This window comes from Magnolia sinica, chromosome 13, assembly GCF_029962835.1.
Source record: "Magnolia sinica isolate HGM2019 chromosome 13, MsV1, whole genome shotgun sequence".
In the NCBI taxonomy this organism is placed as follows: domain Eukaryota; kingdom Viridiplantae; phylum Streptophyta; class Magnoliopsida; order Magnoliales; family Magnoliaceae; genus Magnolia; species Magnolia sinica.
The window spans coordinates 81,141,253-81,158,494 of record NC_080585.1 but is presented as its reverse complement, the minus strand read 5'-3'; the positions used below and the strand labels follow the sequence as shown (position 1 = coordinate 81,158,494).

General features: G+C 37.4%; 1 protein-coding gene across 2 annotated transcripts in view; it reads right to left on the bottom strand.

The window, feature by feature from the left end:
* Window positions 1–16,506: 16,506 nt before the first annotated feature.
* The window catches only part of LOC131223912 (uncharacterized), a 28,125-nt gene continuing 27,389 nt past the window's right edge, over window positions 16,507–17,242 (bottom strand). For both annotated transcript variants that reach the window (XM_058219478.1, XM_058219477.1), the window contains exon 3: window positions 16,507–16,838. In XM_058219478.1, the coding sequence (XP_058075461.1) occupies window positions 16,721–16,838 (118 nt within the window). In that variant the 3' untranslated portion in view covers window positions 16,507–16,720. The remainder of the gene's footprint in view (window positions 16,839–17,242) is intronic.

Below are 17,242 nucleotides of genomic sequence, written 5' to 3'. Positions count from 1 at the left end.
AGATCAGACCATTGATCTGAACCGTTAATCATGTCAAGCCCACGATTCTGACCAATGGCATGAAATCCACATGAAGTCATACACTCGATCATGCGCACAACAGCGAACCCAAGAGGAGGATGCGCTTGGTTCGTTTCCGAAAACAGAAACATTGCTTTCCACTTAGCTGGCAATTCCAAAGACGCTATCTCCACCCTCCATTTGGAATAATCTCAACCGTGGATTCAAATTTAGAGTTATTTTAGGGTTTTTGCAGCAGACTAGGACGTTATGAAAGGAAACCTTTCCGTTTAAACGTCTGGCACGATCCCAGCCACCCATCCATTTTAGAAAAACCACCTTGAATCAATCCAGGGCATCCGAATCAGGATATAACATCCCAAGAAAACCTAAAACACTAGCAACATGAAGGAAATCCGCAGCCGCAATAGGTTCTTCCCGATTTTCCCAAAAATCGAGTCAAGAGCTTTGAAGCTCTAACCCACCAGGATAACTTCGTTGGACCTTCGATTTTTCTACTCCACGAGCTCCTTGGAACTAATCCAGACTGTCACATGCTGTTGAAATGAAGGAGCAGTGGGAGGAAATCTGCCATTGGCGCTGGTGCTCTTCGTCGTCGTTCTACTGCACCAAGTGACGCGAATCGAGCCAAACACCGAGCTATCTGCGTCAGCTTGACTCGGACCGAGATTCCAGAAGAGAGAGAGGGAGAGGAAGAAGAAAGAAGAAGGAAAGAGAGAAGAAGATGAGAAGAAAGTGAGGGAGAAGCAGAGCTCGTCTTAGCCGTGCCGTACCGAGTCTGCTCAGTCTAGGCCAACGCTGTCGATTCAATTGCAATTGGACTGAGCTCTGACTCAGTCTGAGTCCCTTCAAAGAGGAGAAGAAGAAAGAAAAGAGAAGAAAAAGGGGAAAAGAAAAAGAAGAAAGAGAGAGAGGAGGACGCCCGAGTCAACTGAGTCAACTCGGTTGGTTATCAAAGCTGTTGAGTTCCAGAGGTGAGTTGGTGGTGCGGCTGCCCCACCAGACCGAGTCCAGCTCGTGTCGGGTCCCTTAAGAAGAAGAGGAAGGCTTAGAGAAGGAGAGAGGTCGGGGTTAGGAAGCCAAGTTGCAACACCGAGTCAACTCAGTTTGGACAAGGCGTTTTTCGTTGGGGCCGAGTGCAAGTGATCGACTCGAATTTGAGTCTAAACTGAGTCTAGCGTGTCGATGTGAGTAAAACTCCATGAAAAGTTTGTTAGACCTTGATCTACTAGTTGTATTACTCATAGATCCTCACTTAGATATGGATTTAGGTCTTATCATACTGACTTCATGTTCGTATTAATTTAAAAATGAGTTATGTTGAGGGAGTCAATTCGATCGTATTTGGGTCCGACTTGAATCAAGTTGGAAATCAGATTGGATCGCATCTTGAAGGTTGGAAATCAAATTGTTTGAATCACCATTGGATTACTCCAACTCTAAGGTGAGGAATATCCCACATTGCTTCCTTCATGTCATTAAATTCCAAATTGGTTTTAAGCCCGAAGAGTAGAGAATTTTAAAATAGTGTAAATGTTGATTTTCACTCCATTTAACCTCTAATTGGTATTGATAATCATGAATTAATGTTTAAACCATATTGCTCTAGTTTAATTTATAGGAATTTGCATTAGACTCCTTATGTCTCATTTGTAAATACTTGATTACACGTACTAGTTATAACATGAGGTAAAAATCTCATTTCCAACCATCTTGTAAATAGTATAATTGCCCCGTCACCTCTTATATATGCTAGGCCCATTTTAGTTTCGAATTTAATGTGTATGAAGTTTTGAAATAATGTGAATAGTGATCTAGTCCTTTTATTCCTATTTCATAGCGATGAACATAAATTAATACTAAATTCTTATTACTCTAATTATATATGGATTAACCATGTGTATAGGACTTAGCCTTGTACTCTCTATGACACATTTGTGATTGCTTAAATATAGGTACACTTCTATTAGTTATGACTTGAGCCTTCAACTTACATTTTATTTTGTATTACGAACTGTATAATGAGGAATATATGGTGAATGTCTTCTTTTGTAAGAAATGTTAAATGAACCTTTAAACATTTCACATTTTTAACCATACTCAGATTAACATACTGCATTTGTGGGCTTTTACTTGAGCCTAGAGGAATTATTACATGTTTGATGTTTGATATCTGATTAAAAGACCTCAAGCTTTGATGATGTTTATGAGAGCAATCTTGTTAAATCTAAGGAATGTACATGGGTATCATGGTGCATAACATTCACACATGACATATGAGCTTTTCCGAGTGCTCAATGTAAGCCACACTCTGTTTGATTTACTGAAAGTTCCAACACTTCAGTTAAACTCACAGAGCATATGCCTTTGTGCCACTTTAGGCGCTCTTTCTTTACATAAGGCTTTTCCGGGATTAGACACTCCTCGGGCGTACCCCGTGTATTTTTCCAGGAGATATTTTTGGGCGCACTCACATACATGGTCTTTTTTGGGTGGCTAGTTCTCCTTGGGCGTACCTATGAGTATTTTTCCGGGCGACTAGTTCGCCTTGGACGACCCTTTATTTTGACAGCTGAATGTGCATCCCCAGATCTGTGACTTGAGCATACATTCATACGTCCATACATTTACATTTAAATTCACATTATCTTCAATATGACTAATTATGTCTAGTTTAAACTATTTTGAAATGACATGATATGCATGAATCCTTGCGGAAAGTTCCCACTGAGTTTTCACTCACCCAATCGTGCGATTGCACCAAATAGCCGCAGGTTTGATGACAAGTGGAACCCCCTATGACAGGATCCCAGGGGCAGCTGAGGTGGAGTTTGGCAAGGAAGTACTCTATGTAAATATAGTCGTGCCGTTGGAGCTCAATTGATATCTTAGAATTTTACTTACTTTTGTATCTTAGACTTTAAGTTTTGTTTGAGCTGTAATAACAATTCCCCTGCTGAGGGATTCCATGTTGCTTTCATTTACTTGTATTAAACTTACTTTTGTTACTCTTGATATCTCTAGCTTATGTGGTGATTGCTTTACTTTATACTATGAAATTTACTATTAATTAGACGTATGATGGTCCATTTTATAACGTAATACTCGGGTTCTCAATGAGAAGCAACTATCCTCGAGATATGAAAACCAGGGTGTTACACGCTGTTTACCGTCAAAGGAATACTGCTAAGGATTTGTGGCAGGCACTACTCACCAAATACACATCAAAGGACGAAGGCAACAAAAAATTCCTTATAAGTCAGTTTTTAGAATTTAAAATGTTAGATGAAAAACCTATCCTTGTTCAAGTACATAAGTTATAGGTTACCATCCAATAGAATATTACTAACGGTACTAATCTCAACGAATCCTTCTAAGTATCTACCATTATTGTTAAATTTCCACATAAATAGAAGGATACTAGAAAATCATTGAAACAGAAAAAAGAGAAAATGTCCTTAGAAGACCTCGTAATGTTTCTTCGAATAGAAGAAGAATCTATACTTCGTGATAAAAAGGAAGAACAATATGAGGCCTTAAGTAACGCTAATATAGGCGAGAATAGTGTGAATCGGGAATCGGAGAAGCCATCTTTAAAAAAATATGATCGGCTCAAACCTAATAACCAAGTGTTTAAAAAGAACACATCTAAGAAAGGTCCATGCTTCTTTTGTAAAATCCCTGGTCGTTTTAAGAAAGACTGCAGAAAATATAAGAAAAGAAACAATAAGTCAATATGATAGAAGACATGAATTTGGCAGATGTTGTCTCTGAAGTTAATATGGTAAATGACGATGTTGAATGGTGGGTAGATTTTGGCGCTACCAGACATGTTTGTAAAAATTACTATATGTTCAATTCCTACGATATAGTGGGGGATCATCAAGAATTATATATAAGGAATGCCTTCACATCCTAGGTTGTAGGAAAAGGGAAGGTGCATCTTAATCTAACTTTCGGAAAAATCCTTACTCTAAACGATGTGCTGCATGTACCGAATATTAGGAGAAATCTTATATCAACTAGTTTCCTAACTAAGTTTGGATTCAGACTCCTATTTGAATCCGATAAATTGATTGTATCTAAAAATAAGGTGTATGTAGGGAAGGGTTATGTATCCAATAGAATGTTCAAATTGAACCTTATAAATGAAAATTCTTCTTCCGTTTAGATGCTTGATTCACATGATGTTTGGTATGCTAGATTAGGACATATTAGCTATCATAATATGAAAAATATGTCTAATCTAAATCTAATTCCTAAGTATACAAAATCTAATGACAAATGTAGTATTTGTGTACAATCAAAAATAACTAAAAGACTATTTCCAAGAGTAGAAAGAGAATCACAACTCCTAGACCTAGTTCATAGTGACATACGTGAAATAAGTGGTTTAATAACAAGAGAGGAAAAGAGGTACTTCATAACCTTTATAGATGATTTCTCCCGTTATATCCTAGTATACCTATTAAGGAATAAAGATGGGGCATTACAAAAATTCAAGATATATAAGGAAGAAGTTGAGAACCAGTTAAACCGAAAGATTAAAATCCTAAGGTTGGACAGGGGAGGAGAATATCCATCCTTAGAATTCTCGGAGGTTTGCAAAACTTATGTTATAATTCCTCAAATTACAGCTCCCTATTTACCCCAACAAAATGGGATACTAGAACGGAAAAACAGGTCTCTTATAGACATGGTAAACTCTATGCTAAATAATGCAGGTTTAAGTTCAGATTTTGGGGAGAATCTATATTGACTGTTTGTCATATCTTTAATAGGATACCTCACTCTAAGACTCATAAGACTCCATATGAACTATGGAAGAATAGGATTCCTAATATCTCATACTTTAAGGTATGAGGTTGTAGAGCCTTAGTTAAGCTTACTGATCCTAAAAAGCCCAAGATAAGATTAAGATCTCTTGAGTGGGTGTTCATAGGATATGCACAAAATAGTAAGGCTTATAGGTTTTTAGTTATAAAATCTAATCATACGATCACGGTAAACACCATAATAGAATCTAAAAATACTGAGTTTTATGAAAACTCATTCTCTTCTATAACTAGAAAATAGATAAGATCTTAAGATCTTAATGCGAGCAATAGTTCTCAGATACCTGATCAAGATATCAATAGTCTCGATAAAAAGGATATAGAACCTAGAAGGACCAAGAGGATCAAAACAGGTACATCTTTTGGACCCGACTTCTACCTTTTGCTAATAAAATGAGATAAAGATAACATAACAGTGGAAACCATATTCATATATAACAAAGAAAATGATCCGGTAAAAATAAATGATGCCCTTAGATTTCAGGATGCTTCTTTTTGGAAGAAAGCTATAAACGATGAAATGGATTTTATATTGCAAAATGGAACATGGAAACTTGTTGATTTACCCCCAGGATCAAAACCAATAAGCTCTAAATGAATTTTCAAAAGAAAACTAAGACTAAATGGAACTACAGAAAGGTTTAAGGCCAAATTAGTGGCTAGAGGATTTACACAAAAACAAAGTATTGATTTTTCAATACCTATGCTCCAGTAGCAAGGATATCAACTATCCGAGTTTTAGTTGCTCTCGCATCCATCCATAAGTTAAAAATCTATTAGATGGATATAAAGACAGCTTTTCTAGAAGGTTTTACAGTTCTAGGATAGAAAAATAAAGTGTGTAAATTGATCAAGTCACTATATGGACTTAAACAGGCACCTAAGCAATGACATAAAAATTTTGATAAAGTAGTCACCTCATATGGCATTAAGATTAATGAACTAATAAATGTGTATATTCAAAATTCTCTAATAATAAAGGAGTAATTACATGTCTCTATATAGATGATATGCTAATCTTTGGTATATATTTAGAAGTTATAAATAACACTAAAATATTCTTATCATCTAGTTTTGACATAAAAGATATAGATGAAGCTAATGTGATTTTAGGTATCAAGCTAGTAAGAAACAATGATGGTATAACTCTATTTCAATCACATTATATTAAAAAGATACGTTAAAAGTTTGATCACTGTGATAAGAACTCAGTTTCTATTCCTTTTGATTCTAATATCAAGTTAATTAAAAATGAAGGCCGTAGTATATCTCAATTAGAGTATTTCAAGGTGATTGACAGTCTTATGTATGCTATGATTTCTATTCGACCTGATATTATTTTTGCAATAACTAAATTGAACAGGTTTACAAGTAATCCAAATTTAGATCATTAGAATGCTATCTCTAGAGTACTCGGATACTTGAAAAAAATAATTAACTATGGTTTACATTTTTCTGGTTACCTTAATGTACTTAAAGGGTATAGTAATGCAAGTTGGGTCACTGATTCTAATGAATCCAAGTCTACCAGTGGATGAATTTTTACACTTGGAGGAGCTACCATTTCTTGAGGATCCAAGAATCCAACTTGCATATCTTACTCTACCATAGAATCTGAATTAATAGCTTTAGCGGCTAGTAGTAAAGAAGTAGAATGATTTAAAACTGTTATTAGAAATACCATTATTGGTAAGGCCTTTGTCATCGGTCTCTATCTACTGTGATAATGAAGCAACAATATCGAAGGTATATAACAAAACTTATAATGAAAAATCTAGACATATCAGTCTAAGGCATAGTTTTATGTGGCAATTACTTGGTGACAGTATTATAACAATAAAGTATGTACAATCTATCCAGAATCTGGCGGACCCGTTCACCAAGGGACTGGCAAGGGATATTGTCAGTAGAACATCAAGAGGAATGAGACTTAAGCCAATTTCATAGACAACGGATGAGGGAAACCTAACCTAAGTTAATAGGTTCAATGGGAAAAGTACCTCACAAGAAGTGTCTGAAGCAGCACTGTACGTTTTCTATTTGTCTCATTCTTGGATATATGTATAGTGATGGGTACCTGTAATGATAAAAAGGAAGAAGATTTGTTGTTCTTAATGAGTCCTTTCAAGAGTGTTATAGTTACAGGGGCATTCATAAGGACTCACCTATATGAGTATTGGAAGTGGGGCCGCTTGCTGATGTTCAAGAGTTTTGGCTACTCTCATGAACTCATGAATCCAGGACATAGTACAAGGCCGTTAATGTGCTATAATTTCAGAACACATGACAATTGAAATATATGTGTGTAACATGTCCAGTTGTGTCATATAGAATACTTAGTGCAAGACCATAATCACTAGGAATTCTGATTCAACTTTGATTTGTTTACACCAAGTGAAGGTTCAAATCCATAAAACACCTTCTCCTATGCACATGTTTTTCTTACATACCCTAACCTCTGTATTTTGAAAAATAATGGGGGATTGTTGGGTTTTTTCAAAATAAGAAGAAAATAAATTTTAATTTATAAAGGATTTTTGGAAAAAGGGTTGTGGCTTTGGTGATTGTTGGTGACCATTCATTTGTGAATGGTGGTGCTTCTTGGTAAAGGGAGCATCATTTAGATTTGAAATGGATGGATGACATTATTGAAAAGATACCATGGAAGAAGATGTCTTTTCATGAAAAGGGTCTTAAAGCATCTCTTGTGATTCTATATAAACTCATCTTTAGGTCAATCCGAATTACAATTCCAACAATCTTATCTCCATCTTCTTCTTCTCCATTTTCATTTTTGGATGTATTTTGGAAAGTTACAGTTTTCAGGTGCTAAACTGCAAATAGTTTTTCAGGCAATAAATTACAAACAGTTTTCAGGGGGTAAATTGTAATAGCACAGAAGTCAGGGGTGCTATAAAAGTGTGTTCGAGGTGCAGTTTTTCAGTTTTTGTAATGACCCAGAAAATTTTGTGCCAAGACCCGAGTACTACCTCTATTTTCCTTAGAAGCTTTTTGGGGTAATTAGCGCTTAACTCGATTGCTTGTGAAATTTGCATCAATCACTTTAAATTTGATCTGCATGACTCTAAACCTGTAGAATGGTTAGCGCTAGGTTACTCTGAAATCTGGGATCCATCGCTAAATCCAGTTGTTCTTGGGATTTTTTGGAAGTTCTGGATCGGACCTGGACCGCGCGTCGAAAGTCTGATAGCGATGATCTTAGGCTGTTGCAGTCACCATGTTGGACTTGACCATCACCTCAAAATTCAAGTCCAGATGATGTTCTGGGTCGATTTGATTGAGTTCGGAGTGAAGAGTGTGAGAACGGTTGGAAATTAATTAAGATTTTATGAAATCTGAGTCGTGTCACTTGCGCGACGATTTTAAGTAATCTGACCGTTGGATTCTGACCCAATTTCACCCTCTGATCAGGAAAGGTGGCCCAGGCATGTCCTTGTGCTTGTGGACCTGATCGAAATTCGGTGACCGTTGTTTTGATGTGGTCCGCCACGGCTGATCTGAAGATCCGGTCGGTACGAAAACTCAGCTTGACCTAGATCCATGGTCAGTGAACTTAAGTCCGACCTTTCGTGGTAATAGGCCCACCGGAAGTGCTTCGTTGGATCGAGAGAGGCTTGTTTTGGTTATACCCTAAGTATACCTTGGCCCTGGGGTTATTTTCATCAATGTTAGGCCTATATATAGAACTTAAAACCCTAGCTCTATTTTCCATACGAATTTCCTAACCCTAGCTAAGAAAGAGAGAGGAAAAGAGAGAGAAAGTGAGAGAGAAGTTGGTGAATCATCTTAGATTCTTTCCTGTTCTTCTTCATCCTTAAACCTCCACTTTTGAATCGTTATTCCGGTGATTCTGAGTTCATCTTTGGGTAAGTTAACCTAACCCTAATCTGTGTTAGAGCTTAGAATAGTCTTTGTGATGTTGTATCTCATTTCTATTCTTACCTTAGGTTATCCTGTCGCCGTTAACAAAGACATATCGTCTGAATCAGTTCGGTGCTCTATTTCTGGATTAAGGTGCGGACTTTAATCGTATAGGTTATGGTTTTCAAGGCTTTCAATGTTAGTGAATAGTTTATTCTTGCTATGGATGAGATTTCACATGCCAAATGTTATGTTTACTTTGCGTTCCTGATATGCATGTGTTACATTGAGATTTATGTATTCTATGTGTATGTGTAAAGTACCGTATGCGTATAAAATATGTACATGTGTTTGCCATGATTATTTGTTGTGTATTTATGCTAGATGTATGTGTGACAACTCCTTGGCAAAAGGAATTGTCCAAATGCGTGTATTTCAACATACGTCATGTATGTTGTATTATGTATTCTAAGTGTTTGTAGAAATGTCTGAATGATCTAAAGTGCGATATATCAACCTAGTATGGGCATCGAAAAGCGATTCTCAACTCTCCCACTAGTGTGTATGATTTCCTTCATGCAAGTTACATTCCTTGTTGTTTAAATTCAAGTATTATTTATGCTTAAATCTATGTTAAGTTGATATTCTTCAAGTGCTTACATACCGTATGATTTCGGTTGTTGTTCCATTATCATTCTAAATTGTTGATATCAATATCTGTTATAGTGGAATGTGTTTGGGACTATGCATTAGTCCAGGAAATCAGTAATCGACCTTAAGATCGTGGCTGAGGTTGCTTTCGCCACGTAGGACGTGATTAGACGAACCCGAATCGTATTAGAGTTGTCGGCAGTGGTTTGGCCACGCGGAGTGTTTGTGCACTCTATGTCATTCAACCCAACATGCGCTCGTGCTAGTCGAGTTCGTCAAGTAACCCGATTGTCCGATGTATGTTCACTATGTATGGACGCTACTGTTTGAATCTAGGGTACCCAACTTACCGATGAAATCCTATTAACTATTGTACCTTGATCCGCGAAGACTCATGGGCCAGACATGGTGGTATGGGACATCGTGGTCGAGCTGTCGGCCTACGCTGGGGTGACGAGCCTCCCCGTAGTGACCAGTGAGCAACCAAACTCGTGAGCCGATTATGGTGGTATAGGACACTATATTCGTGTTGTCGGCCTACATTGATTGGTGACGAGCCCTTTGTAGTGACCTCGAGCATGCCTGGATACCGCATCGAGGTGACGAGCCGAATTGTGGTAATGAAGGTATGATAAGCGTGCATTGATTGGTGACGAGCCCTTTGCAACAACCTCAAACCATATGATCGTATGAGATGCCTAGGACTGACGACCCTAGAATGGATCACTGTTTGGATGGTGATATGAGGAAGGTACCTTAGCTTCCCAATCCTGCTGTATGAAAATGACTAATAACAACTTGGTAATCATGTTCATGCACCGCATTTGTATGTGCTTTGTAGACGTGGCGCACTTTGAGGCGATGTCATGCGTAACGTAAGATGAAGACGCTGAGGGTGTACGCGTGAGGGCACGCATCATTCTTCATACATCCTTGCATTAACAAGAGTACTTAGGACATGTTTAATTGTTCTGCTTTATCATTACTGCTTGATTGAACTGATAACATGTTAACCTTTGCTTTATTGTTCCACTGAGTTGATCACTCACTCCCACGTTCTGGGGCGGTGTTAAACACCCACCAGACTCTGTCTTAGTTGCTGATGTTGCAGATGTTGATGTGACTTCTGAGGCAGAGCGGGAGATTGATGATGATGAGGCTGCTTTCTCTTTTATGCAGTTTTCAGACGGGTTCTAGTGAGCCTTGTTCTGATGCGCGGGATGCTGGGATTTCTTTTGGGAATTAAATGATGTAATTTGATACTTATAATTTTGATAGCAACACTTGAAATACGACCTGGTATGTATATGTACTTTAGGGATTTGCACATGTACTCACATATTTCTATAAGTCTTCCGCTTGCATTCTTTACTTATCCCTGAGTTATATTTGCTATTTGGCTTAATCTATTCCATGTTTTATGCGCTAATACAGATAACATACATCCATCATTCAATATGTTGCATAAGTGATGTTTTAGAACTTGAGAGTTGAGCTATGCTCGACCCCCAAATTTCAGGGCATTACAATTTTGCAGGCCGAAACCCACATTTCTCCGGTCTTGAAGAAGATGCTTATTGTATCCTAGAGGCGGATTTGTTGTAGCCCTTTTGCAAATTGGTTTAATCACTAGTAGGGTGTGAATATCACCTTAAAGATAGCGACATCGTAACACGCTTTAAGCATATCTTTAAGTAATTCATTTTCTATTTTCCGCCTCTACCATAACACAATGTATTTTATTAGATCTAAGAATTTAGAAATTTAGATATAAACTCAAGATTTTTGCAATAATTCTAACAAAACAAAGTCAAAATGCAATAATAATAATAATAATAAAATTAAAATAAAATAAAATAAAATTTAATGTAGGATTATTAATAAGACAATATAAAACTCGAATTAAAGCATATTCAAATAACGATAACCGATGTAATAAAAAAAATTAATAACATTTTTAGGAAGCATGGTAAGTAATTACATCATATAAAAAAATCTAAGAAGACAGATTAATTATAAGCACAAATGAATAAATATATAAATATATATAGGGAAAAGGTACTATGCGCTCGACCTCACGAGTCCATCCCATGAGGTCGAGCTGTGTGGGCCCCACCGTGATGCGTTTCGAACATCTACCCCATCAGTCAGATGCACCATTCCATCGTGGGCCTAGGTCTCAAAAATCAAGTCAATCCGTGACTTGTGTGGACCACACCACATACAGAAGTGGGGAGGGGCCGTGCACCATTAAAACATTCATAATCATTTTTTGGGCCCACCGAGATGTGGTTTGCAAATCCAGCCCATCCATTATGTGTGTCCCACTTGGATGAGGGTTCAGACCAAGTTTCAGCAGCATTCAAAACTCAGGTGGGCCCCACCAAGTGCTTTTATATGTTTTAACGGTGTCTTCACATGATTTTAGATGGTATGGCCCACCTGGGTTCCGTATATGGCTGATTTTTGGGATATCCCATAATTTAGAGGGCAACCATCAAATGCACGGTGTTGATGCTCGACACGCATTACGGTGGGGCCCACACAGCTCAACCTCACGGGAGCTTATTGTGAGGTCGAGCGCATAGTACCTTTTCCCATATATATATATATATATATATATATATATATATATATATATATATATATATATATATATATATATATATATATATATATATATATATATATAAACTTTGTTTTTTTTATAAATATCAAGTGAGAGATACTCACTTTTTTTTTTCTCCTCTTTCTTTCTCTTCGTTTTTCTCTTTTTTTTTTTCTTCCTTTCTCTTTCCACCTTTTTCTTTCTCTCTCTCTCCTCACGCTTACACACCCCACCTCCCTTCCTTTGCTTCAATATTTATAACCATCCTTAAAGCACAAGCATCACATGTGTACTTTTAATGTTCTTTAACTTTCTTTTAACTTCAGTTTCTATTTTTATAAATCACGTTTTTTTTTTTCTTTATTTCTTTCTTTTGATTTAAATAATGTGCACAAGTCTAGTGTAAGGTTGTGCACACATGTATCATGCATTGCACACATGCACATGTGTGGCATATGTATCTGAGGTGTGGTTATGATGGGTGTGCATAGTGTATGATTTGTGATGTATGCATGGGCCACTTATGTGTGCATGAGAGGTATGTATGTGATGTGTTTGGTGCATGTGTGTGGTTGTGATGTATTCAATGGTGCGTAAATGTATGATGTAGATGGATGGACGGATCAGTGTATACATAGATGGGCAGGTAGATATATGGATAAATGGATGGATAAATGTACGATTAGATGAGTTCATGTATGATCAGGGGTTGGCCTTCATGATGCACTTGTGGATTGGTGGTGAGATAGATGGCTTGATGGTGGTATCATTGGATGGATGATTAAATGTATGGTTGGATTTATTCATTAATGGATGGTTAGTTTGGATATGTTCAAATCAATGGTTACAATTGGATTAGTTGATTATGTAGATCAACGATCATAGTGGATTAGTTTGATACAACGATCAACAGTTAAAATTGGACGGTCAAGATTAATTCGGGTTATTACACCGATTGTCTCCCTTGATATTTTGGTCGATAAGATCTCCCATTCGATCGAGTTGGCCTTGCACATTTCTAACAAATGTGCTGATACTTTAACATTGTTGCGCTTGAATATGCTTTGGTCTAGTTAACCGCGGTTTTAAACCTCACGCCCCTCATGTTGTTTTGCTCCTTGGGCTAATTCATCTAAACTCATAGATCAATCTTTTGTCGTGTATAAACCAGCTTTTGAGGATTGACGGATCAATATCGATCAACATTGCCCCTTCTTTTTAGGAAATTTTAACAACCCTTTATCGATATTATTTTGAATAACATTCCTAAAAACAACACATTTGTTAGTGAAATGCAATTAAGTTCCGTACCATTTATAATAATTAATTTTCTTCATTTCCTCGTGTGTCAGAATTTTACAATTAATCAAAATTTGATAAATTTTCTAACTAATATAATATCAAATATTTCATCAGCATGAGAAATATCAAAGGTATAAGATCTTTGAACTTTTTTATTAGAGGTTGTCACTGTCTCTGCTTTAATTAAAGTAAAAAATATGAATGGTTGTTTAGCCACTATTTTAGCCACTACAACATCATAGTTAGGGGCATAATAATGTCCCTGTCGATGAATTCTTTTGCCTCGTTGACTCTTGAAGCATAGCCTCATATCGAAACACATTCCTAATCAAATTGTAAACATCTGTGAATTCTGTTCCGATAAACTCCATTCGAAGTTTGAATTCCAGTCCATCTTGAGCCAACTTGACAAATTATGCATTGGTTATAACTACCCTGCATCGGCTTTTTGCTCTTTTAAACCAAGTAATATAATTCTCGACCGATTCCCCTGTTAATTGTCGAAAATGAGCAAGATCGGCCATGAAATTTTCTATCTTTATGAAAGAACTAGGCATGAAATTTTTCTTCCATTTGTTACCGATTTCGTATGGAATTTGGTAGCAAATTGGAATACCAAGTAAAGGCTACCCCAGTAAGCAAATGACCAAATAACTGTAATTTATAATACTCATTATTCGGTAATTTCTCATATTGTGTGGTAAATCGACCTATGTATTTTATGGTCGATTGACTTGTATCACCTGTAAACAACGTAAAGTCAGGTCAATAGTTCCTTGGCAATGGATATTGCCAGCCAATTCAATCAGGATATGGCTTATGACAAATTCTAGTAGTTTGGTCAAGAACTTGGCCTACTACTTCTTGAACTAGCGGAACAATTTGGTTACGCTCCAACTATTGTTGTGTATCAACTGGAGATACGTTAGGGTCATCCTGATATTGTTCTTCATTATACGATTGATTTCTAGGCAGAGACTATCCCCTAGGGATCCCTTGATTCTTGGTTTCATGAACTACATTCTAATTTTTACGTTTAAGATGTCTGAAATCTACTGGTGATGGTGAATTTCAGATGTCCTGTACATGAACATATTCATGACATCTGAAATCTACCGGTATTGGTGAATTTCACACATCCTAAATTGAACCAAGGATAGCAACAGGTATTATGTTTTGCTATAATGGAAGTGTCTATCGCATCAATTGAATTGGTGGTACATGTGCTTAATTTTCAACAGAACTTGCATCAATCTATTTCTGAGGTGCAACAAATGTTCTATCAGGGAACAGAGCCACCAACCGATTCATGCTCTTGGTGTGGTCGACCATCCACCTATTGAAAGCATTGGCCTGATCTTACAAGTGTTCTACGATGTGTTGAATCCCCGTTTGCATATCAACCATCCTAACTAACATAATCTCAAGAGGTTTAACCCGAGATGTTGATGATCTGTCTAGATTTGGAGGAACAGGCACCAGACTAGGTGGTGGATCTCCTTACTCAGGCACTTGTTGGACTTGCACTTCTTCCTCATGAGTAAGAGGTTCGTTAGTCACAACAGTAGTTGTTAAAGTATTATGACTACCCCTTCGACTCATAATTCTAAATGATTATTGCACTTGCAAATGTATTTGAGTCAACCAAGTGTTATGACACCCTGATCCATAGCTCAAGTGGCAGACTGAGCGAAAGATACCTCGTTTCAACACTGAGGTCTTAGTATCGATCCCTAGTGGCGGTGGCTAACAGTGAAGTGTGAACTGACAAGTGGCTTGTACTAACAAGCTAGCAAAAAAAAAAAAAACCAAGTGTTATGACATCCAAGTAATTTGTGGTCCTCCCGGGTGTGCCAAAAAATGTTAATTGCTCGATTTGTTTTCAATTATGCGGGCGTAACAAAACCGATACGGTGGCTCGATCCAGATCGATCAACTTTGAACCCAAGCGCTGAAATAAGTAGATCCAAACCGATCAACTTTGAACCCAAGCACTGAAATAAGCAGATATGTCCAATATGAATGTATATGACCAAATTCTAAGAATATCGATCATTTAGCTACTTGCATAATTTGATAATGGTCAGGCAATAATTGGAGGGTAGGGTTCTTTCTTCGAATATTAGTTATTTTATGCCTTCTATAATAAAAAATTTCAAAATACCAGTGCAAATCAAACAAAAGAAAAAATTCACAATCAATCACTAGGAGCAACTGCAAGAATGTGTCTTTTGAAAGAACGGTTTGATATTAGATAAGAACAAATCCAGCATATCTTGATAGCTAAGAATTACTGCAACTTGATTATTGTTATTTTTAAGATTAGTTGAACTAAAGTAATTAATAAATTTAATTTGATTGGTTGTTGTGTTGGATAGAGTATATTTTCTCTATCGCATTCCTCTGCTATATCCTTCTTCCATTACTTCAATGGTTATACCAGTCCAAATCTTTGAAGATTTTTTTATCCACTTCCTATTCCTCATACATTGCCACATGTCACCCTCTTATTGGCTTTCCCATACTAGCCAGAAATAGGGTACAACCCACGTAGCAGTAATGAGAACATGAACAGTTCAGGTCAATTAAGGATGTACTGTGGATACGAAAACTGGGCCCCTACAGTACTGTCATACAGGGTCACCTTTCCCTATCAAAACCTACTTTCAAGTGGGGCCTTCAATGGAAGAGCCATAGCATCGATTTGAGCACTTTTCCCCATTGTAAATGCCAGGAAAAGCCATCAGACTGTCATTTCCTTCCATTTAAACTGAAAGCTTGCAATTTGTGCATCCAAACAGGCAAGAAGAACTTACAACTAGGCAATTTGTGCATCCAGTAGCTGCAATTCAATTCAAGACGAAGCATCATAAAGGCAAATTTTAATGTAGCTTTGTTACACCGACGTGCAGCTTCAAACACCAAATGCCATGTGCAAGATCCAAGCCATTTATCATTAGGTCAACCTCACCTTTGCTTATGATTCTCCTTGGCCAAAAACCAGTCTAGGGCTACATTTGGGTGCACAGGTGATTGACTTATGAATGTAGTCCCCAATTATAATCAAGAGATGACAAAAGACTAGAAACTTTTCCAAGTAGTCAGTGAGGAAGCAACCATCAAAACAGCCGGCTACACTTCTTTCAAAATATAACTTCGAAAGAAACGTAATGGAATAGAGCCCACACCCTCCATATAAATGCTACGGAAATCTCAATCTGGCAATTTCCACTTCATTACACTAAATATGTGTGCGGTTGGATTGGACAATGCATCCAAACGCACCCCAAGTGCTGATATCATCCCCTGGGTTATATTTGAATTTGAAAAATATATCATTCATGAGCAGTGAACATCCTGACAGTTATCCATTGGATGCACAAACGTGTGTATCCATGCTTCATTCTCTCTATCCCTCCTATCAACTAAATGACCAAAGTGATTCTACATCTGAGGTGGAAAATAGCCCTCCAGCGTGAGGCCTTGATAGGGTTGAATTTCCAACACTTCCCCCTTGACCATGCGCAACCCAATCCTTGCTGCAAATTGTGGCCAAAAAAAACAAAAACAAAAACAAAACAAATTGTATGGGGTTAGAACAAGTAGTAGCCAGAAGAATTGAATGGTATTTACTGTCTGATCATTGTCAACTATAGCAACATCTATCACTGGAATTCAAGATATAAATCGCAGGACTAATCCCTAGCCTCAATAGAAATGTATAGTCTGTGGTGCATATAATTCTGTAGGGCCCATGGTTCATTTTGGGGCCTTGGGCGTAACATGGGCTGATGGTGGGAGTGGATTTCACCTATACATCACAGTGGAGCCCACCCAAGCCAAGCCCATCCCACTTTGCTCGCATTGATCTATATATACATATACAAGTGTGTGTGTGTGTGTGTGTGTGCGCGCGCGCGCATTTGGTGGGTCCCCTCTAGGT